At 62.5% G+C, this 21,152-nt stretch overlaps 1 protein-coding gene across 1 annotated transcript; it reads left to right on the top strand.

Moving 5' to 3' along the window:
- Positions 1 to 1,566: 1,566 nt before the first annotated feature.
- On the top strand, positions 1,567 to 20,517 carry LOC133776849 (angiotensin-converting enzyme). Its single transcript, XM_062216117.1, has 25 exons — positions 1,567 to 1,809; positions 2,262 to 2,429; positions 2,869 to 2,962; positions 3,666 to 3,809; positions 4,224 to 4,415; positions 4,976 to 5,073; positions 5,845 to 6,017; positions 6,370 to 6,593; positions 6,910 to 7,054; positions 7,248 to 7,346; positions 7,595 to 7,717; positions 8,009 to 8,220; positions 8,793 to 8,929; positions 9,698 to 9,856; positions 10,068 to 10,155; positions 11,714 to 11,857; positions 11,981 to 12,172; positions 13,646 to 13,743; positions 13,908 to 14,080; positions 16,154 to 16,377; positions 16,653 to 16,797; positions 17,548 to 17,646; positions 19,427 to 19,549; positions 19,912 to 20,099; positions 20,283 to 20,517. Exons 1-25 carry the CDS (start codon positions 1,567 to 1,569, stop codon positions 20,510 to 20,512), a joined length of 3,915 nt encoding a protein of 1,304 aa, XP_062072101.1. The 3' UTR covers positions 20,513 to 20,517.
- The last annotated feature ends 635 nt before the right edge of the window (positions 20,518 to 21,152 follow it).

Here is a 21,152-nt window from a genome sequence, read left to right as displayed (position 1 = left end):
GGGCACGCCTGCTCTACCATCCTTCTGGATGAGGTTCTCGGCTGGCCCCTGGAAACCTGCCTCCCTCTGCCTCCTCCTGGCTCCCCAGGCACTTCCTGTGCTGGGCTCAGGCTAAGCCCCAGGCTCTCCGCCTCTCTAGCCACCTTCCCTGTCGGGACCCCTTTTCCGGAGCTGAGACGGCGCCCCTCTCCACGTGCCCCACCCAAGCCTCCGCCGGTGGAGAGCCCGCTTCCTCCCAGAAGACAGCGGCTCCTCTGGGGCAGACATGCAGGCAGCTTCCGCTGTCCAAGCCTGGAAAACCCTGTGGCTGAGCCCCCGGGGGGATCCAGGCTACGGGGTCACTCTCACCTGGCCCCTTGCCCTGGATGCAGTGTGCCCATCACCACCGTCCGCCCACCTAGCCAGCCTTGAAGTCCACTGCTCTCTAAGCCAGGGCGGGAGAGTGAGTGGGTACCCGAGTGGGGGTGGGGAGTGGGGTGGAGGTTGTGGGAAACCCAAAGGCAAGATGGAGCTGGAAAGGGGCAGGGCCCTCCTCTCAAACTCCCCACCCCCACCCGTGTTTAATGACAATACCCTGCCTCCTTCCTCTTCTCCCACCTCCACCCCTGTCCTACACCTTGTCACCTGACAAGTCAGCACAGCGTCACCAGAGGGTCACCCAGCCTCCTGCACACGCTCCATACCGCACAGCAGGCCAACGTGTCGCCCAGAGCCCCGGACACCCAGGAGTCCCTGAAGTTCCCAGCGGCCCCAAAGCAGTCAAACGGGTCGGGGTCGCATCAGCAACCATCTGCTAGGAGCAAGGGGCCCTCCCGCCTGAGGATCCGCCCCATGGCCTCGTGCACGGAGAGGACACCACCCCCCTCCCCCGCGCCTGTCACTTTGAAGGGCAGGTGGAGGAGAGAGGGAGGGTGGAGACCTGCGGTGACTTGGAGAAGCCCCGCAAGCTGTCAGAGCCGAAATTTCTTCACCCACAAAAACGAGGGGCTTCCTCTCACTTCCAGGGCTGCTAGGGGACCCAAGGTCGTGTCTGCCGAGCCGCCGACAGGGAGGAGAGGGCGGCGCGGCTCCCGCCCCCTTTCCTGGAGCCCCCACCCACCCACCCACCCACCGCCCCGGGTCCCAGGTGAGCCCTGCCGGGCCTCGGCGGCGCCCACCCCAGGCGGCCCGGTCACCTGCGCACTCCCCGCACCCGCGCAGGCGCCCCCGCCACGGCCTGGCGGAGAGGCCGCTCCGGGCCACGCCGGCCCCATCCCCGCCGCGCTAGCGGCGCCTGCGGACCGCTCCCCTGCCCGCCTGGTCTCTCCGCAGCCCGGGCAGGCCTGGGGAGCTTAGGCCGGGGACAGGAGGAAGGGGCCGCTGCGCTCCCTCCGGGGGAGTCTGACCCGGCCCCACCCCGGCCCGCGCCCCCGCCCGCTCGGTGCGGCCGGCGCGGCCGGGGACTTTGGAGCCGCGGAGGAAGCGCGGCGGGGCGGGGAGCTGGGGGTGTGTCGGAAGGCGGCGGCGGGGTTTTATAATCCGCAGGGCGGCCGCGGCGCGGGAGGAGGCAGCGCCGCGCACCACGCCATGGGGGCCGCGCCGGGCCGCCGGGGGCCGCCGCTGCTGCTGCTGCTCCTGCTGCTGCGGCCGCCGCCCGCCGCTCTGACGCTGGACCCTGGGCTGCTGCCCGGCGACTTTGCCGCCGACGAGGCCGGCGCGCGGCTCTTCGCGAGCAGCTACAACTCGAGCGCCGAGCAGGTGCTGTTCCGGAGCACCGCAGCCAGCTGGGCGCACGACACCAACATCACCGCGGAGAACGCGCGGCGCCAGGTGGGCGCCTGGCCGGGCGGGGCGGGGCGGGGCCGGGCCGCGGCGCCCAATCACAGCCCCGCGGCCGGCGCCAGACCCGGGCCCCGCCGTGGGGGGCCCCGGCGGCCCCGCCCCCTCGGACAGGGCTTGGGTGCCCAGCGCCAGGCTGGGAGGAGGCTGGGGAACCCGGGCTGGGGGTGGGGGGCGGCAGTCTTGGGCCAAGGGGGCCCTGCTCGGGCCAACCCCCTCCAGACTCTGTTGCGGGCACCACTTCACTGCTAGTCCCTTCCCGTGCCTCTCTCCTGGCTCCAATGTCTCCCGCTCACTTATGTCTGCCCATTCGATCAGGAGGGCCCAGGAGGAGGGGACCCTGCCCTGGTCTCCCAGACCAGGCTATCCACAGAGCCAGGGGCCTGCCTCCCCTCTGTGGCCTTGCCTGAGCTGGGCCCTTCCTGCCCTCCTGGTGCCCACAGGAGGAAGAAGCCCTGCTCAGCCAAGAGTTTGCAGAGGCCTGGGGCCAGAAGGCCAAGGAGCTCTATGACCCGCTGTGGCAGAACTTCACCGACCCGGAGCTGCGCAGGGTCATCGGGGCTGTGCGCACCCTGGGCCCTGCCAACCTGCCCCTGGCCAAGCGGCAGCAGGTGGGCCCTGGGGTGGAGGGAGAACTGGAGGGGGTGCTGAGCATGGATCCCTGTGGGTGCCGGGAGGCGGCCGGCTGAGCGTGGCCTTTCCCTGGCGACGAGGTGGGAAGATACTTTACACTAAAGCAAGTGTCACGGGTGGGAGAGCCAGAGGCAAGCCCACTGTCCCTGTCTCCCTGGGCTGGGCTGGTTTGACAGGGGTGGAGAAAGAAACAAGGCCAAAGAACCACGACCTGCCCGTCTCTTTCTGTAAGGACACTGCCCCCCGCTGCCTCCTGTGGAATGGGAGTCGGTGTATTAGTGATTCCAAGGGCCCCGCGTGCTACTGAAAGACCTTGCAAGCCCCAGCCCCTTCCCAGGCCTCCCGTCCCCTCGGCAGAGATGTGGGGGTGGGCCAGGTCACCGCCCAGCTCACACATCCTCACCTCTGCCCCGCCAGTACAACTCTCTGCTGAGCAACATGAGCCAAATCTACTCCACGGGCAAGGTCTGCTTCCCCAACAAGACTGCAAGCTGCTGGTCCCTGGACCCAGGTATGGCGCTGGCCCTTCCCTCTGCCAGAGTGGCCCAGCCCTCCCCAGTCACCCTGCCGCACCCAGGAGAGAGCCCTGACCCCACCCCACAGTGCAGTGGAGCCCACACCCCTGCCTCTCCTGGGAAACTGACCCCCCAAAGCCCCCAGCCTCACGTGCACATGTGCCTTGGCCTCTCCCGTCCCCTAGACCTTCCTCCCAGCTTCCTGTCCCCTCCCAAGATCCCTCCCTGGGCCTCAGGCTCCCAGCAACCTCCCTGTATGTCCTCCTCCTCACCAGTGGCCACTCGCGAAGCAGGCTTGGGGTCAGCCACTCCATCTAGCCAGCCGTGCAGAGCCTGTCCCCTCCCAAGATCTCTCCCTGGGCCTCAGGCTCCCAGCAACCTCCCTGTATGTCCTCCTCCTCACCAGTGGCCACTCGCGAGGCAGGCTTGGGGTCAGCCACTCCATCTGGCCAGCCGTGCAGAGCCTGCCCGGGGTTTGGCCCCTGGAAGCTCTCCTTGTGTCAACCACAGCTGCCATCACTTCCCTGGGGGCCGGGGCCCTGCCTGGGTGCTGGCTCTGTGCAGCTCCCAGCTCCTTCCTGCCCTTGGCCTTGGGGATACCGTGACACTGAGGAGGCCGGTGGGAGTGACCAGGACCAGTGTGGGTGCTCTGGGGAAGGCCAGAAGTCTCCTAACCGACCCTGCGTGCCTGTGTCCCAGACCTCACCAACATCCTGGCTTCCTCACGGAGCTACGCCATGCTGCTGTTTGCCTGGGAGGGCTGGCACAATGCTGTGGGCATCCCGCTGAAGCCCCTCTACCAGGAATTCACCGCGCTCAGCAACGAGGCCTACCGGCAGGACGGTGAGCACACCTCTCCCACCCAGGAGCTGCCGTTCCAGCCCCCAGGCACGCTCCTCCGCAGTCTCCCCCGGTCCCCAGCCCAGAGGCAGACGGAGCAGCTGTGCGATGATTCCATAGCTGGCCCAAGGTCTCGTGGGCCCGCAGCCAGGGTGCCTTCCCCCATGCTGCCTCCTGCCCCGCAGCACCCCTGTGGCTGCTGCTCCTGGCCCCCCTCCCAGCCCGAGCGCTGCACTTCATCTCTGGTGCTCCTCAGGACATATTCCCTGGGAGCTTGGGGCAGCCCCTGGTGACACAGTGTAGAGCAGGAGCCCCCCCACCCTGGCCACTGTTTGCATGGGCCTGGAGCCAGGAGAACGGGCAGGTTGCAGCCAGGAGGCATGCACCTAAGCTGCATGCCCTACCTCACCTCCCCAGGCTTCTCAGACACGGGGGCCTACTGGCGCTCCTGGTACGACTCGCCCACCTTCGAGGAGGACCTGGAGCGCATCTACCATCAGTTAGAGCCCCTCTACCTGAACCTGCACGCCTATGTCCGGCGAGCGCTCCACCGCCGCTACGGGGACAGATACATCAACCTCAGGGGACCCATACCCGCGCACCTGCTGGGTGAGGACCTGACCCGGCCTCCATGCGCAGCTCTGGGGCCAGGGGACACCTGGGGGACAGGAAGGTGGGTCGTGCTTGCTGTGTCTGGCATTTGAGGAGTGCCATGTGCTTTGCTTCTACACACAGGCACCCGCGGGACCGACCCCACACCGCCTATCAAAAGTGACCTCGCGGTGTCACCCTGGGGTGCCGGGTGTGGAAGGGACCCTGTGGCTGGGGAACTAGTAAAGGGCAGGGCTAGGGCTCAAGCTGACAGCTTTGGCTCGGGGCCCAGAGGAGAAGGAATTCTGGTCCTGGTTCCTGTCCAAGGAAGCGAGCTCTGTGGCCCTGTCTCCAAGGCAGGAGCAGTCAGGACACCAGCCACATCGCCGGGGCCTGCGCTGGCATCAGCCAGCCCTGGGGCAGGGCCGTGGGTAGGACTGATGTGTGAGGTTCCTGGCCTCAAGCCGGGCGAGGAGTCCTGGAGAGCCCCAGGGTCCAGGTGCCACTGGTGTCACACATAGGAAAGCAGATGCTTGTGAGCAGGGAGCCTAGCTTCTCTCCCCTCTCCTTCCCTCTAGGGAACATGTGGGCCCAGAGCTGGGAAAGCATCTACGACATGGTGGTGCCCTTTCCAGACAAGCCCAACCTAGATGTCACCAGCACTATGGTGGAGAAGGTGAGCTCTGGCGTCCGAGATGGGGACAGTGGCAGGAAGGGACATAAGAGGGACACAGGTCACCTTGGGCCTCCTTTCACTGTAAGAACGAGTAAGTGGCCGGTGCCGCAACTCAATAGGCTAATCCTCCACCTGCGCTGCCGGCACACTGGGTTCTAGTCCTGGTTGCGGCGCCGGATTCTATCCCGGTTGCTCCTCTTCCAGGCCAGCTCTCTGCTATGGCCCGGGAGGGCAGTAGAGGATGGCCCAAGTCCTTGGGCCCTGCGCCCGCATGGGAGACCGGGAGAGGCACCTAGCTCCTGGCTTCGCAGTGCGCTGGCCGCAGCGGCCATTGGGGGTGATCCAACGGAAAAGAAAGACCTTTCTCTCTGTCTCCTTCTATCACTATCCACTCTGCCAATCAAAAGAAAGAAAGAAAGAGAGAGAGAGAGAGAGAGAGAGAGAGAGAGAAGAAAGAAAGAAAGAAAGAAAGAAAGAAAGAAAGAAAGAAAGAAAGAAAGAAAGAAAGAAAGAAAGAAACGGGTGAGCAGTGAGCCGGCATCTCTGTCCTGGGAGAGAGGCCAGCCCGCTCTGGGCCCCAGGATGGCAGGGTACAAGCTCTGATCTGCCGTGGGCAGCCAGGACCCTGCCTTGGGGAAGTGGGGGCGATAAGGCAGAGATGCTCTTCCCAGGCAGGGAGCTACCGTGTGGGGGGGACCCCAGCTCTGCCCCAGGATGGCCAGACCAAACTCCTGGCAGCTGGCCCCTGGCCTATCCCCACCCCGCCCCCAGGGCTGGAATGCTACACACATGTTCCGGGTGGCCGAGGAGTTCTTCACCTCCCTGGGGCTCCTGCCCATGCCTCCTGAATTCTGGGCCGAGTCGATGCTGGAGAAGCCGGAGGATGGGCGGGAGGTGGTGTGCCACGCCTCGGCCTGGGACTTCTACAACCGGAAGGACTTCAGGTCTGGACGCGGGGCTCCAGGAAGGGCAGGTGATGGTGCACAGGGAGGCAGCTTCCCAGGCCTGCCTCTGCCTGCCCCTGTCCTGCTGGGGGCTGGTCTACTCCAGGGCGGTCCCGCATTCGAGCCCATGAGGCCGCCTTCCCGGGCAGCTTTCACAAGTTACCAACTCTGTACCCTGGAGTGGAGGGAGAAGGCCTGTGTGGAGGTAGGCAAAGGCAGGATGAAGGATTGCCTTGTTCTGCCCGCCTCTCCGAGCCCAGGGCAGTTCCCTGCTTGGCCCTATCTGTTGGGTGCCGACCTCAGCAGTGCTGCTCCGTCCTCCACCCTCACTCTCACCCTCTGCACACCCCAGGATCAAGCAGTGCACGCGGGTGACGATGGACCAGCTGTCCACGGTGCACCATGAGATGGGCCACGTGCAGTACTACCTCCAGTACAAAGACCAACCTGTCTCCCTGCGCCGAGGCGCCAACCCCGGCTTCCATGAGGCCATCGGTGACGTGCTGGCGCTCTCGGTCTCCACACCTGCACATCTACACAAAATCGGCCTGCTGGACCACGTCACCAACGACACAGGTAGGGGAGGGTAGAGAAGGCCCAGCACAGCCCCTCTCAAACCCCTCCACCCCACCGCGGGCCCCCGCTTGCCCTGGCTTTGCACGAGACACTTCTTGGTTCTGCCGCAGGGGCCCTGGTCGGGCAGGGTGGGGGATCCATCTGGAACCTCACCCCAGGCGCTCCTCCAAGCCAGGCATCCGGTCTCAAAGGCAGGGCTGCCCTTGTCTGCGGCTGCCCGGCCTCACCTCCAGGGGGCCTCCATCCCAGACCCATTCTCTCCTGGCTGCACTCCCTTCTCCCTCTGCCCACTGCCCTCTCGTCTTGTCGTCCACAGAAAGTGACATCAATTACTTGCTGAAGATGGCACTGGAAAAAATCGCCTTCCTGCCCTTTGGCTATTTGGTGGACCAGTGGCGCTGGGGGGTCTTCAGTGGGCGGACGCCCTCTTCCCGCTACAACTTTGACTGGTGGTATCTTCGGTGAGAAGGGGGATGCCTCCCACCCCGGTCAGTCCCGTCCCTCCTGCAGCTCTTTACCCACCCTCTTCTCCTTTCCTGCCTAAGAGCCCTCCTCCAGGAAGTCTCCCCAGGATGGGGAAGGATGCCCTGGGGCCATGGCCTTTCCCACAAGCTCAGCCACTGGCCCTAAAGCGAGTTAACCATCCTCTTCTAGCACCAAGTATCAGGGCATCTGCCCTCCCATCATGCGAAACGAGACCCACTTTGATGCCGGAGCTAAGTTCCATATCCCAAGTGTGACGCCGTACATCAGGTACCATCGCCCTCACCCCCAGCTCGTCCCAGCTCCAGACACCTGCCCCTCCTCCTGTAGTCCCAGCTGCCCTGCTCCCAGGGTTTGTCCCCGCTGTTCTCCACACACCCCCCTCAGTGGCTCCCTCTGTGGATCCAGGCTTGGATCCCCCTTGGTTCATCCCTGCAGGATGCTGGCTAGTGCCTGGGCCAGGGAACCCCCACCCCTGGCCTCCACTCTGCCCTGTAACTCCCACACTGTGCCTGCAGGTACTTTGTGAGCTTTGTCCTGCAGTTCCAGTTCCATCAAGCCCTGTGCACGGAGGCCGGCCACCAGGGTCCACTGCACCAGTGTGACATCTACCAGTCCACCCGGGCAGGGGCCAAGCTCCGGTGGGTGGTGCCTCGGGGAAGACATGGGGGAGGGACTGGCACTGGGGTCGGGGCACCATAGGGCTGGACTGATGCAGGCCACCTTCGTCTCCTCTCTCCCTGTCCATTTCTCTCCCTTGGATCAAATGCTTGTTGAGGCTGGCATGGGGCAAGACAACTGTCCCCTGTCATCCTTGCAAGATCCTAAGCCCTGGAGTCTGACTGCCGCCTTCTTGGGGGCAGAAGTGGCTGGGGGGGCAGGTGGGGGACAGTGGCGGACCCCTGAGCCCCGGCGCCCGCTGTGGCCAACAGGGCACTGCTGCAGGCAGGCTGCTCCAGGCCCTGGCAGGAGGTGCTCAAGGACATGGTCGGCTCCGACGCCCTGGACGCCCAGGCGCTGCTCGACTACTTCCAGCCAGTCACCCAGTGGCTACAGGAGCAGAACGAACGCAATGGCGAGGTCCTGGGCTGGCCGGAGTATCAGTGGCGCCCACCGCTGCCCAACAGCTACCCGGAAGGCATCGGTAAAGCCCCAAGCGAGGGGAGCCCAGGCCCCAGGTTCCCAGTCAGCTCCTTGGCAGCCTGCGGCAGGTGCATCCTGGTGAAGGCGTGGTCACATGTGAGGGCCCCCAGGGGCAGGCTGGCCGGGCACACTGCTCTATGAGGTCACACTGCAGGCTCTGCTCTTATTGGCCAGGATTCCGTGGCTGCAGGGCTCTGCTCTCCGGCGGCCATGGGCCAAGGTTGGGCTGCTCCAGGACTGCCCAGCCTCCTCCTCCTGCTGCTTTGCTGCGGGCACTCCCTGCTGGTCCCCAGCCGGGTGGCTGCCCGCCGGGTAACAGCCAACCAGGGGACAACCAGCCAGGCAACAACCACCAGCAAGGCGACAACCAACAGCCAGGCAACAACCCACCAGACAACAGCCCGCCAGACAACTCAGAGCCCAAGTGGGAGCTTGGAGAGGGGCAGGGCTGGGGCGGGCATGATGGTGGGAGAGGCTGGGGCGGCAGGCGGGGGAAGGAGGGAGGCTCCAGTGGGACCCAGGCTGGGGAGGGGACGGGGAGACACCTCTGTTGCCCTCCACTCTGTCCCATAGACCTGGTGACCGATGAGGCTGAGGCCAGCCGGTTCGTGGAGGAGTATGACCGGTCATTCCAGGCGGTATGGAACGAGTACGCCGAGGCCAACTGGAACTATAACACCAACATCACCACAGAGGCCAGCAAGATCCTGGTAGGGAGCCCCTCCACCCCGACCCGTGCAGATGCGCCCAGAGGCCCACACACACGCATGCCAGCACGTGTGGGAAGCCCAAATGCAGTGTTTAAGGCAAGCCGCAATGTTCGATCTGCCAGGCGCGTGCTCAGTGCCCGAGCAACATTTCTTTCACTCACCATCGAGCTCTAATAAGGAATCACCTGTGTATGAGAAAGCCATGCCAAAGTCATTCTTTGGAAGGTTGAGAGTCCCCGTTTGCCACCCCTGCGAGGACTTGTTCGTTCCCCACTGTGGAGCGGAGCGCAGGTCACACAGGGCCAGCCGCAGCCACTACTCTCTCCCAGAGAAGCGCTGTTTCTCGAAGACCCACCGTGTTGTGACGCCCTGTTCCCCAGCACGCTGTAGCTCGACAGCCTTGCAAAATGGGTGATCATCTTCCCATCCTGCAGATGGGCCCCTGGGGTCCAGAGAGGCCGCAGAACTAGTACCAAGCTGCCTCCCTCCCAACAGCCCTTCAGGCATGTGCAAGGCTTTCCCCCCTCAGCCCCTGCCGGGGTGTGCGTGCCCGGCTGCAGGCACCTGCCGAGGGGCATGTCCTGCGCTCAGGGCAGCATCACGCAGCCCCAGGTGAAGTAGGACCCTGCAGGCAGAGGCAGCAGCTTGCTCAAACCGCACCCCTGGCCCCTGCCTGCTGCCACCACCAGTCCTCCCGCCACCCCCCCCCCCCCCGTGGCATCTCCTGCCAGAGGATGCTTCCAGACACTGTCCCCCCTGTGCCCTCAGCTGCAGAAAAACATGCAGATAGCCAAACACACCCTCACGTACGGCAACTGGGCCAGGCGGTTTGACGTGAGCAACTTCCAGAACGCCACCAACAAGCGCATCATAAAGAAGGTTCAGGACCTGGAGCGGGCAGTGCTGCCCGTCAAGGAGCTGGAGGAGGTTCGTGCGGGGCCTGCGGGGCCTGGGGAGCAGAGGCACCTCCCGGGAGCGAGCCCCGAACACGGCCTGCCTCCTCTTCCATGACTGGTCAAGGCCATCAGCCTGAGCAGGCAGCGCCTTTGGGGCACTCACTCCCCACGCCCCTAGTCCCCGGGGAAGCAGGGGGAGCAGGCAGAGGGGTGCGGCTCACTGCGTGTCTTTGCTCCTGCAGTACAACCAGATCCTGCTGGACATGGAGACTATTTACAGCGTGGCCAACGTGTGCCGCGCGGACGGCTCTTGTCTCCAGCTGGAGCCTGGTGAGAGCACCCTGGGGAGGCAGAGAGAGGCAAGGCCAGTGGGGCCTGTGGCTAGGGGTCACAGCGGAGAGGGGGAGAGGGGCTCCACCAACTTGTGGGCTCAGCATGTCCTGTGTTCTGTAGGGGCTTCTTCACCCACTAACAGCCAGTACCTACTGCTGCCCTTGCTGCCCCTCCCTGGAAGCGCCCCCTGCCCAGCCCCTCGGGGCCCTGCCCTTCCCCTCTGCACTCTGCTTCTCTGATCCCAGAGGCCCCCCCTCCCCGACGTGCGCCCCCAGGGCTCGGACTGGGACTTCCAAGCAGGGACAGCTACAGGCCCGCAGCCCTCGCCCCCTTTCTTGACCTTGCCCACGTCCTCCTCTGCTTCTCTGGCTTTCTGAGCTCCTCCCTGAAGCACAAGCCTGATAAGGAATCTGAGCCCCATGGAGTCCCCCTGGGCCACACAGCCCCCAAGAAGCACCAGCCTAGAGCCTGGCCTCCCGTTCCTGGCCAAGGGCCCCTCCGCCCTCACTCCTGGCACTGCCTCTTCCGCTGGACAGCAGAGGACCAGGCTAAGCTCTCACTCTAAGCTGCACCCCTGCACCCACTGCTGACCCCGCTGAACACTCGCCTCACCCTGGACACACAGCCACCCTCCCCTGCCCCTCCCCCTCGCAGGGCTGGGGAACTGGAGGTATAAACATCCCCGCCCAGAAATGGTCTCTTTCTGGCCCCCGGCCCAGCTCCCGCATTAGAACAATGACGAATAGAAGGGGAAATGGAAAATAAACAGACGAGAGAAATAGCTTTCCCAGGACAGGGCTTGGCTTATAGGCTGTGGATGTGGGTATGCACGCAAGGATGTGTGTGTGTGCACGTGCTGTGTGTGTGTGTGGTGGAGAGCATTAAAGGGGGTGTGGCATTTGCACCCCAGACAGCCCCCCTCCATCCAGGGCTAGGCTGGCAGGTCACTGACCCAAAATAAAAATAGGGCGCACCTGCCACGACCCTTTACAGACACGTCACAGAGCAGGTGGGAAGTTCTCACAAGACATTACTTTTCCAAACAAAATGAACAGAATTTGCTCTCTATGCAAAAAAGCAGACCCCACGTAGCATGTTCCTAAGTAGGGGAGAGAGCGCCACACGCCTGGCGCCTCCCTGCAGCTCAGGCCAGGGCCAGGCTAGGGAGGGAAGCTCCCAGAGCGACACGTGCAGTCTGGCATCAGACCCAGGCCAACCCCGCGAAGTGGACATCGGCCCCACGTTGGAGTGGAGGAGGCCTCATACTTAGCAGCTTCCACGGGACACAACCCAGGATTCCCAGCTCCCGGTGACACTCAGGAAGTTCTCTGTACTTTCACAGTCTTCGTGGTTCCTCGTCTGTCCAGTCTGGTTCAGTGACCATTTGAAAAGGGCGCCCTGGGCCCCAAGGGAACAGCCTCGCTACCTCCATGCCCACACGGTTCTGCCCAACTCTGAGCTCTTGTGACTGAGAACCCCTTTGGAGCAGGTGGGATGCGAGCCAAGGGCTGGGAGCTCAAGTCTTGCAACCCCTCTCCCCCCCACCCCCCGGCAGATCTGACCAATCTGATGGCCACGTCTCGGAAATACGACGAACTGTTGTGGGCGTGGACAAGCTGGCGGGACAAGGTGGGGAGAGCCATCCTCCCGTACTTTCCGAAATATGTGGAGTTCACCAACAAGGCTGCCCAGCTCAATGGTGGGTCTTTCTGCCAGGCCCAGTGACCATCCAGCCCCCCGCCCCTTTGTGTTCCTCAGAGAGGTCCTCCGAGACCCTCCGTCCTGGGAGAGTTGGGGCAGTTGGACTATGTCCCTTCTGCAGGCTACGCTGATGCAGGGGATTCCTGGAGGTCCACGTACGAGACGCCGACCCTGGAGCAAGACCTGGAGCGGCTCTTCCAGGAGCTGCAGCCGCTCTACCTGAACCTGCACGCCTACGTGCGCCGCGCCCTGCACCGCCACTACGGAGCCCAGCACATCAACCTGGAGGGCCCCATTCCCGCACACCTGCTGGGTGAGGGCCTGTGCTGGGTCTGCATGGGCTGGGGAGACAGCTGGCCCGTAGGGGTGGGGCCTGGGAGGGGCCTCCTGGTGACATTTGGTGACATGTCTGCCATGGAGCCACCTCGTGTAAGGTCCCCTGGATGGAAGGAGAAGTTCATGGTCTTGTGGGCAGGGGGTCGGGGACCATGGCATCTGTTATAACCCATAGCTGCCTGAGGAAGGGGCTAGGAGTGAGAGTGGGAGGCATGGTGAAGGTGGGGCCCTGAAAGACGAGCAGGTTTGGTGGATGGGAGATGGGAGAGGTGGAGAAGACGGGCACTGCGCTCAGGCTGGGGGCACCAGGACAAAGAGGGGCCTTGAGAGTTTAGGTCCACATTGAGTTCTGGGCTCTCAGTTTTCAACAGTCACAAACTTACTGCCCTGAGTGCATGCTGGAGGTGCAGTGGAAGACAATAGGGCATGGCAGGGACTGCAGCAAAGTAGACACTACTGGTTTTCTGTCCCTGTTGGGCCATCAGGAACACAGGCTATGCTGTGAGCAGAGAGACCAGACAGGGCTGCAGACCATTTTGAAATCATAAGGGAGACCCCAAAAGATAACCCAGATTTGGTTCTACTTCCCACTTGGCCTGGAGAGCCACTGCCGCCCAAGAGACCAGCCCTCCTCAGCAGGGCAGCCCTCGGCTGGGACAGAGCCAGAGCTGGGACCGAGAGCTCAGCCCCCATCAGTGACGGAAGAGCCGCAGGCTGCTCGCTCACTTGCTCGCTCTTGCTCCACTCTCTCTCTCTTCCCCTCCCCCCAACCTTGTTCTCACTCGCATTGTCCGCTGTCCCCTCTCTCTCACTGGCTGCCTCTAGACTTCAGCTCATGTCAGCTGGAGCCGAACTCCCTTGGTGACGGAACAGTCTCGGCTCAATTCTACTTCCGAGCCTTCCGCTCGGTCAGTCACTTCCTTCTCTCCAGTCCACTCCCTTCCCTACACTCGGCCTCGGCCTCTCGTGAATGAGGCCAAGTGACTGACAAGTGACCTGGGAAGCTGCCTCGGGGGACGCCGCGGAGGGCTGGTCACAAGTGCAGCCTCCTGGGCGAGTTACTGACTCCCTGGCCTCCGGCTCTACAGGAATCCTCATGGCCCCCGGGTGCAGGCAGGATTGCAAGTCAGGCCCCGCGGTGTGCCTGGCCCGGCGCTCAGTAAGCGGTGGCCGTGGGTACTTAGAGAGCCCAGGGCGTCCTCATTTGTGAACAGTTGCAAACATCGGTCTTCGTGCACGTGGCCAGGGAAGACCACCTCGATCCCCCTGATGACCGCGAGGCGGTAATGACCTTGCGGGCTGGGCGTGTAGTTTGAAGACGCTGTGTGTTAGATGTAGACAGTAGGTGCTCGAGCATCTGTGATTAGCAGGACTGGGGTCTGGTTCCCTCCTCTTGCAGGGGGACACTGAGCCCATCACTTCTGTCTCTCCTCTCTCTGCCCACCTCCAGGGAACATGTGGGCGCAGACCTGGTCCAACATCTATGACCTGGTGGCGCCTTTCCCTTCAGCCTCCACGATGGATGCCACAGAGGCCATGATCACGCAGGTACTCGTGAGAGGTCCTCCTGCGTGGGCAGCCCCAGGGCACAGGAGAGAGCCCTCCAGTCTCCCTCCTGCCGGCCTCTCCCAACCGCTGCCCTCACCTGTCTCCCCCGGGGGTGCAGGGTGCCCCCAGAGCCCCCAGTTTGGCAGAACCCTCTCTGCTTGCAGGGCTGGACTCCCAGGAGAATGTTTGAGGAAGCTGACAAGTTCTTCATCTCCCTGGGGCTGCTGCCCGTGCCTCCTGAGTTCTGGAACAAATCGATGCTGGAGAAGCCCACCGACGGGCGGGAGGTGGTGTGCCACGCCTCGGCCTGGGACTTCTACAATGGCAAGGATTTCAGGTCTGAGCACCAGAGCCAGGCACCTTGCCCTGAGCCCAGTCATGGCAGCCAGAGCAAGTGGAGAGGGGCGAGGGGTTGGGGCCAGAGGTGGGGCTCTGGGGTCAGGAAGGTCGGACCTGGCTCCAGCTCAGCCATGGGCTCCTGGCAGTGAAACCCCACCGCCAAAGGAGGGTGTCCTGAGCCCTGACCGGTAGGGCCCCAGCCCTGTGTGAGCCCCGGCACGCAGCTGGCTCTCCCTGCGTGCAAACGTGGTGACGCAGGGGGCACCGGTACTGCCAACAGACGCTCAGAAGTAGTCTTCATCAGGGAGTGGCATTCACTCACCCAGTGTTGCGTAACACACCGTCCCCAGACTCAGGATCTAAAGCAAATAAGTGATCCTGCTTGTGACTTTAAGTGCCTTGTCCCTGCTCAGTAGGGGTCGCTCTAACAGATGGGACGGCTCAGCTTTGGTTCTGGCTATCGGCTGGGTTCCCATGGGGTGTGCTGGGGCCGGCGGTTCAAGCAGATCTTTAACCATAGGTGGGATGCCGGGATCGGGCTGGCGGGAGCAGCTGGGGGCTGGCCAGCGTCTCCCTCGGGGCCGGCGTGAGATTCCTCACTGGGTGGCAGTCTCAGGCAGGCAGACTATCCCCACCCCACAGAGCAGCGGCAGCCGGCACCCCCCAGGGTGCCAGCGCGGAAGCAGAAGCAGCCGCGTAATCCAAAGCCGGCACAGAGTCACTTCTGTCGTCTTTCACTGACTAAAAGCAAGTCACAAGGACAACCCAGATTCCACAAAGGGAAAACAGCCCTTGCTTCTTGGGAGAGGTGACAACGATGCCTGGAACTGAGCCAGACACAGCCCACTGGGCCATCTGGCTGAGGGCCCTTGAAGGGCTGAGGGTAGACAGGGCCCCCCCAGGGGGGCAAGCATTTGTGGGATCTTCTCTAAGCCCCAACCTCACGGTACCCAGGATGCAGATGAGGGCCTGGCATCGTACAGCAGGTTAAGCCCCTGCCTGGGATGCCCACATCCCGTATCAGAGTTCTTGGGATCGAGTCCCGCTTCTGTTCCCAATCCAGCTTCCTACTGCTGCACCTGGGAGCTAGCAGACCCTGCCTCCATGTGGGAGCCCCGTCTCCAGCTCCTGGCCCCTTGCTTCAGCCTGGCCATCTCCAGCTGCTGGGAGCATTTGGGGAGTGAACCAATGGATAGAAGATCTTTGTCCTCTCTCCTCCCTCTCTCTGTCTCTGCACACTGCCTTTCAGATAGATAGATAGATAGATAGATAGATAGATAGATAGATAGATAGATAGATAAGGGAGGGAGGAAGAGAGGGAGTGAGGGTGGAAGGAAGGAGAGAGGGTGGGAGGGAGGAAGGTTGGAAAAAAGGAAGGAGGGAAGGAGGGAAGGAGGGAAAAAAGGAAGGGAGGAGGGAAGGAGGGAGGGAGGGAAGGAGGGAGGGAGGGAAGGAGGGAGGGAAGGAAGGAAGGAAGGAAGGAAGGAAGGAAGGAAGGAAGGAAGGAAGGAAGGAACATGGGAGGAATCTGAATGGAAAGGCTTCTGGTTTGACCCAGGGAAGTTCCCCCAGCTGGAATTGCTTTGCAAAAGAGAAGAGAGGGTTGCAAAGCAGGTGGGAGGCTCTGGCCCAGCTCTGCGGCTGTCACCCAGTCCCCGCCATGGAATCCCCTGGGTGAACCTGCCTCTGCTTGCCGGAGCTGGGCTCGGGAGCTGGGGAGATGAACGTGTATGTGGCAAACACAGGACACAGACCTTCCAGCAAGGACACAGCTGAGTGTCTCCATGCCCCTAGAGCAAATGCTTTGTGTGGTCAGACAGCCACAGGCAGGGTGGGCTGGAGCAACTGAGGAAAATCGGAGCAGGAGGATGGCTAGAATGACCTTTGGGAGCTTCCTGTCCCCACATCCCCTCTTTCTCAGGCCCACTCTGTGTCCCTTCCCTGCCCCTTCCCCTACTGCACACACAAATGAGCTAGGGTCAGCTCTGGGCACAGCAAGGACTACAGGCCCCTCTGCCCCGGGCTCCTCATTGTCCGCCCCTGACACCCTCCCCCACCCCTGTGTCCCCAGGATCAAGCAGTGCACCACGGTGAACATGGAGGACCTGGTGGTGGTCCACCACGAGATGGGTCACATCCAGTACTTCATGCAGTACAAGGACTTGCCCGTGGCCTTGCGGGAGGGCGCCAACCCTGGCTTTCACGAGGCCATCGGGGACGTGCTGGCCCTCTCGGTGTCCACGCCCAAGCACTTACACAGCATCAACCTGCTGAGCAGCGAGGGTGGCGGCTACGGTGAGGGCAACAGGGGACCCGGGAGAGCCGAGGGCTGATGTGGGGCAGCATGCTGGGGAGGTGGAGGGTGCAGCTCGTGGCCCATGGGAGAGGCTGGGAACAGAAATGGGAGCCTGGGAGGATGGGACGCACAGGCCACCCCAAGAGGCAGGTCAGAGCCCAAGGGGGTGCGACACCCCCTGCTTCCTCCCCCGTCACACACACATCAGGGCCCAATGCTAGGCCCTGGCAGGATGTGGACACTGGCCTGAGACCCAGCTCCCTTGCCTTGACAGAGCACGACATCAACTTCCTCATGAAGATGGCACTCGACAAGATCGCCTTTATCCCCTTCAGCTACCTCGTGGACGAGTGGCGCTGGAGGGTATTTGATGGGAGCATTACCAAGGAGAACTACAACCAGGAGTGGTGGAGCCTCAGGTGTGTGCGTGTGTGTGTGCATGCACAGGTGCTCATGTCTGTGTGTGTATGTGTGTATGCACAGGTGCTCATGTCTGTGTGTATGTGTGTGTGCGCACAGGTGCTCATGTCTGTGTGTATGTGTGTGTGCGCACAGGTGCTCATGTCTCTGTGTGTGTGCACACAGGTGCTCATGTCTGTGTGTATGTGTGTGTGCACACAGGTGCTCGTGTCTGTGTGTGTGTGCACACAGGTGCTCATGTCTGTGTGTGTGTGTATGCACGCACAGGTGCTCATGTCTCTGTGTATGTGTGTGTGCACACAGATGCTCATGTCTGCACATGTGTGTGCATGTGTGTGAGTACATGCAGGTGCTCATGTCTGTGTGTGTGTGCACGCACAGGTGCTCATGTCTGTGTGTATGTGTGTGTGCACACAGGTGCTCATGTCTATGCACATGTGTGTGCATGTGTGTGAGTACATGCAGGTGCTCATGTCTGTGTGTGTATGTGTGTGTGCACACAGGTGCTCATGTCTATGCACATGTGTGTGTGCAGATGCCTGTGTCTGCACATGATGTGGTGTGTGTGTATATGCCTGTGTGTGTGTGTGATGGGATCGTCAGAGGTGGCTGTGCACCGTGGCCCAGCATGCAGGAGTAAGGGACCCCCAGTGTAACTCCAGGTCCAAGGACTGTTCTTTGAGTCAAAAATGCCCCCTCTTGCTAGGTTCTCTCCAAACTCTCCCTCCAAAGTATCTTCCCCTCGACAGGCTGAAGTACCAGGGCCTCTGTCCCCCAGCGTCCAGGTCTCAAGGTGACTTTGATCCAGGGGCCAAGTTCCACATCCCTTCAAGTGTGCCTTACATCAGGTAAGAGGGGAGAGGGGGGCGGGTGAACCCCAAGGCGCAGGACCCACAGCTTCGTATTGGATGGTTACACTGCCCTGCCCCGCCCAGAGCAGTTGGGCCAGACCTGGGGCGCTGGCTGTGCTGTGCCACGCCCAGGCCCCTCACTGCCACCGCGCTGCTTCTTTAGACCTTTTTTTTTTTTTTTTTTTTGAGAGTCTCCACCATCCAAAAAGTTGAAAACAGCCACTCAGCGTAATTGTTGGCTAATGGTTACCAGACTTGGTTGTGTAGTTAACATTAACCACGATGCATGGCTGGTTCATGACTTAAGCACCATTGTTTTATTTCATTTCGCTTTGAAAACAAGGTTGTGATCCATGTGCTGATATTGAACTTGGTACCTGTCATGCACATTGAGTTGTGTCCAAGAGCCCCTTCTGCATGCAAAACTCAGAGTTAACAATGCAGCTGGATTGGCAGACAGGGAATCAGGGGTGTGGTTACAGCCTCAGGATTGGGGCAGACAGAACTGGGTTTGAACCTCATCTCCACTACTTGGTTTCCTCATCTCTCTGAGCACCCAAGTGCTCACCTGTGCCCCCCACTTCCCAGATGGTCATGAGGGCTGGCCTCTTGGCATGCTGTATAATACCCGGCATGCCCAGCCACTGGGCTCTTCTCCTCTCATCGGGTCTGGGAATCGGGTGGCCATGACATGACTGCCCACGCAGCACCCTCCCTCCTGGGTGCTATGAGAGGGTACTGGCTGAGGACCAGGGGTGGGGGAGGTGGGTCGGGAGCCCAGGGCACAGTGCCAGGTGCCCCGGGGCTACAGGTAGCCTGGGTCATCTGGGAGCCAGAGTGCAGAGGCCATGAGGGCCACCCCAGAAAGGCTGTGGCTCTCTCTAGCCCTTGCCATCTGTGGCTCCTGCCCTCCATGCCCACCAGCTCCAACATCATGCCAGCCCATGGTCAAGCCCTAGCAACTAATTGTGGGGTAGATGTTATGTCCCCTGGAGTGTGAGGCTCAGATGGGGCACCTTGGCCAGCCCTGACCTGGACAGCGCTGCAGGGTGATCCCTAGCACGGTGCTGCCCCTGCATGCTAGAGCAGTCTCCAGGCGTGGTTAGCTTTTGAGCTTCACATTGACTTTAACCAACCAGACAGGGGTGAATGAAGGAGACTTGGCTGCTCTAGAAGAATACATTCCAGACTCTGGCCAGCAGCCAGTGCGAAGCACTTTTAGGAAATGCCAGGGAAGACAGTGGTGCATGGCTCGCACCCAGCACTCCAAGTGAGAGGCTGCTGGCTCCAGACATTGGAACTGTTCTAGACACGGCGAGGTCATTCCATCCCTAACGGGCAGATTTCTCCCAAGGAATTCCCACTGCCTAGGATAAGATCATCTGGGCTGGTTTCCTGCCCAACTGCCTTTCCAGAGCCACGTGACCCATTCTCCACCCCCTGGACTCTACTTGCATACACCTGGTGGTGGGGACCTCACTTCATCAAAAGCAGCCTGCCCCAACCCTCCCACCTGTCGCTGCCCTGTAGAGCCCCCTGGAACAAGTCCTCTTTCTCTGAGACAAGGAGGCAGCCTTGGGGGCGGGAGGCCTCCACACAGGCACAGTGAGGCAAAGGCTGGGACCACTCTGAAGGCAGGGGAGGGCCACCCCTGACATCTGACCTCACGCTGCTCTGCTGGGCCCTGTGTGACTGTCACAGGTAGGAGGGGCCGGTGCAGCCCCTCCACCGACGCCCCCCACCCCCCACCAAATGCCTCGCCTTTCCTCCCTGGCAGGTACTTTGTCAGCTTCATCATCCAGTTCCAGTTCCATGAGGCACTGTGCGAGGCGGCCGGCCACAAGGGCCCCTTGCACACCTGTGACATCTACCAGTCCAAGGAGGCAGGGAAGCGCCTGGCGTGAGTCTCCTGGGCCTCCACTGACTGTTCCCACCTCCTTCTGGCAGCCCTCAGCCTCCAGGAGCCCCCGGAGCCATCCTGGGAGCTCCTGCCATGGCTGAGGGCCCCCGGGGCCATCCTGGGAGCACCTGCCACATGGGCTCATGACGGGGCCTCCTGGCAGGAGCTTGTGCTGGGCTTGAGGGGCCCGAGCCCCCTCCCCCACCCCTACCCCTACCCCTACCCCCAGGCCTGCTTGGGCCCCCCCCCAGTCTCAAAGGGAAGTTTAAGCTGGGAGAAGGGGGTAGAGGTGGGTACCAGGCTAGGGCAAGAAGGGCTATGACCTTCTGACTCGGTTTCCCTGTGTCTGGTGCCTCCCCCAGGGATGCCATGAAGCTGGGCTACAGTAAGCCGTGGCCAGAAGCCATGAAGGTGATTACGGGCCAGCCCAACATGTCGGCCTCGGCCATGATGAACTACTTCAAGCCGCTGATGGACTGGCTCCTCACCGAGAACGGGCGGCACGGGGAGAAGCTGGGCTGGCCGCAGTACACCTGGACGCCAAACTCCGGTACCCCAACCCGTCCCACCTCCAGCCCCAGGCCCGGCCCCCAGGGCTCGCACAGGGCTGAGCCCCCACCCCAGTCCAGGCAGGCCACGGTGTGACCTCAGAGCAAGTGCAGGGGAGCCAGGCCACCCAGCCCGGCCACCTGTCTCCCTGCCCACCGCCCTGTCTCCTTGCTTCCTCGCTCAGCTCGCTCGGAAGGCTCCCTCCCAGACTCCGGCCGCGTCAACTTCCTGGGCATGAACCTGGACGCGCAGCAGGCCCGCGTGGGCCAGTGGGTGCTGCTCTTCCTGGGCGTCGCCTTGCTCTTGGCCAGCTTGGGCCTCACCCAGCGGCTCTTCAGCATCCGCTACCAGAGCCTCCGCCAGCCCCACCACGGGCCCCAGTTCGGCTCCGAGGTGGAGCTAAGACACTCCTGAGATGTCCAGGCCAGGCTGGCTGGCGGGGACAGGGTCACGGGCAGTGGGCCGCGGATGCTCCCCAGCCGGCCCTCCTCCTCCTCCTCCTCCTCCTCCTCCTCCTCCTCCTCCTCCTCCCACCCCGCCCCCTCCTGCCCTTCTCTGTCCCACTCTGCAGACACCCAGCCGCCCTGTGAATACAATTAAAGGCCCTGCCCTCCCACCTGAGTCTGTCTCCCTCACAGGGAAGCCAGGGCAGGGATGGGGTGGGACCACCCTTCTGCCTCTGGGCAGTCCACCGGCTCCCCTCACTGGGCTGCCCCCTCCATCCTCCCCCAGAAAGAGGCTTGGAGAATCCCCAAGCTGTGGCCCCAGCCCCATGCAGCCCAGGCCACTGACCAGCGTCCTGCCATGGCGGGCAGCCTGCAGGGGCTCTGGGGAGCAGAGGGGGAGCCAGCCTGTGGGCTGCCCCCCTTACCTGCCCTGCCTGATGCTGGCCCCTGTGCTGGCTGTTTCCCATAAGTGCCCAGGGTCCCCAGAGTGAAGACTCCCAGCTGTTCTTGGCCTCCTGCACCAAGCATGCAGAACAGGCCCGGGGTCACCTGGAGCTGGTGTGAGCTCGGTGTCCACACGCGTGATGGAGCCCTGGTTCCAGACGGAG

This window comes from Lepus europaeus, chromosome 18, assembly GCF_033115175.1.
Source record: "Lepus europaeus isolate LE1 chromosome 18, mLepTim1.pri, whole genome shotgun sequence".
Lineage (NCBI taxonomy): Eukaryota > Metazoa > Chordata > Mammalia > Lagomorpha > Leporidae > Lepus > Lepus europaeus.
Note: the sequence above shows the minus strand (reverse complement) of the source record. Positions and strands in the feature narration are given on the sequence as shown.

What these genes read in the sequence shown, in the direction of transcription:
- LOC133776849 (XM_062216117.1), top strand. Translation starts at nt 1,567, where the DNA reads ATGGGGGCCGCGCCGGGCCGCCGGGGGCCGCCGCTGCTGCTGCTGCTC. An exon ending in CTGCTGGTCCCTGGACCCAG is followed by an intron (nt 2,963 to 3,665) that starts GTATGGCGCTGG and finishes CCTGTGTCCCAG; the next exon opens with ACCTCACCAACATCCTGGCT. An exon ending in GAGGCAGGGAAGCGCCTGGC is followed by an intron (nt 19,550 to 19,911) that starts GTGAGTCTCCTG and finishes TGCCTCCCCCAG; the next exon opens with GGATGCCATGAAGCTGGGCT.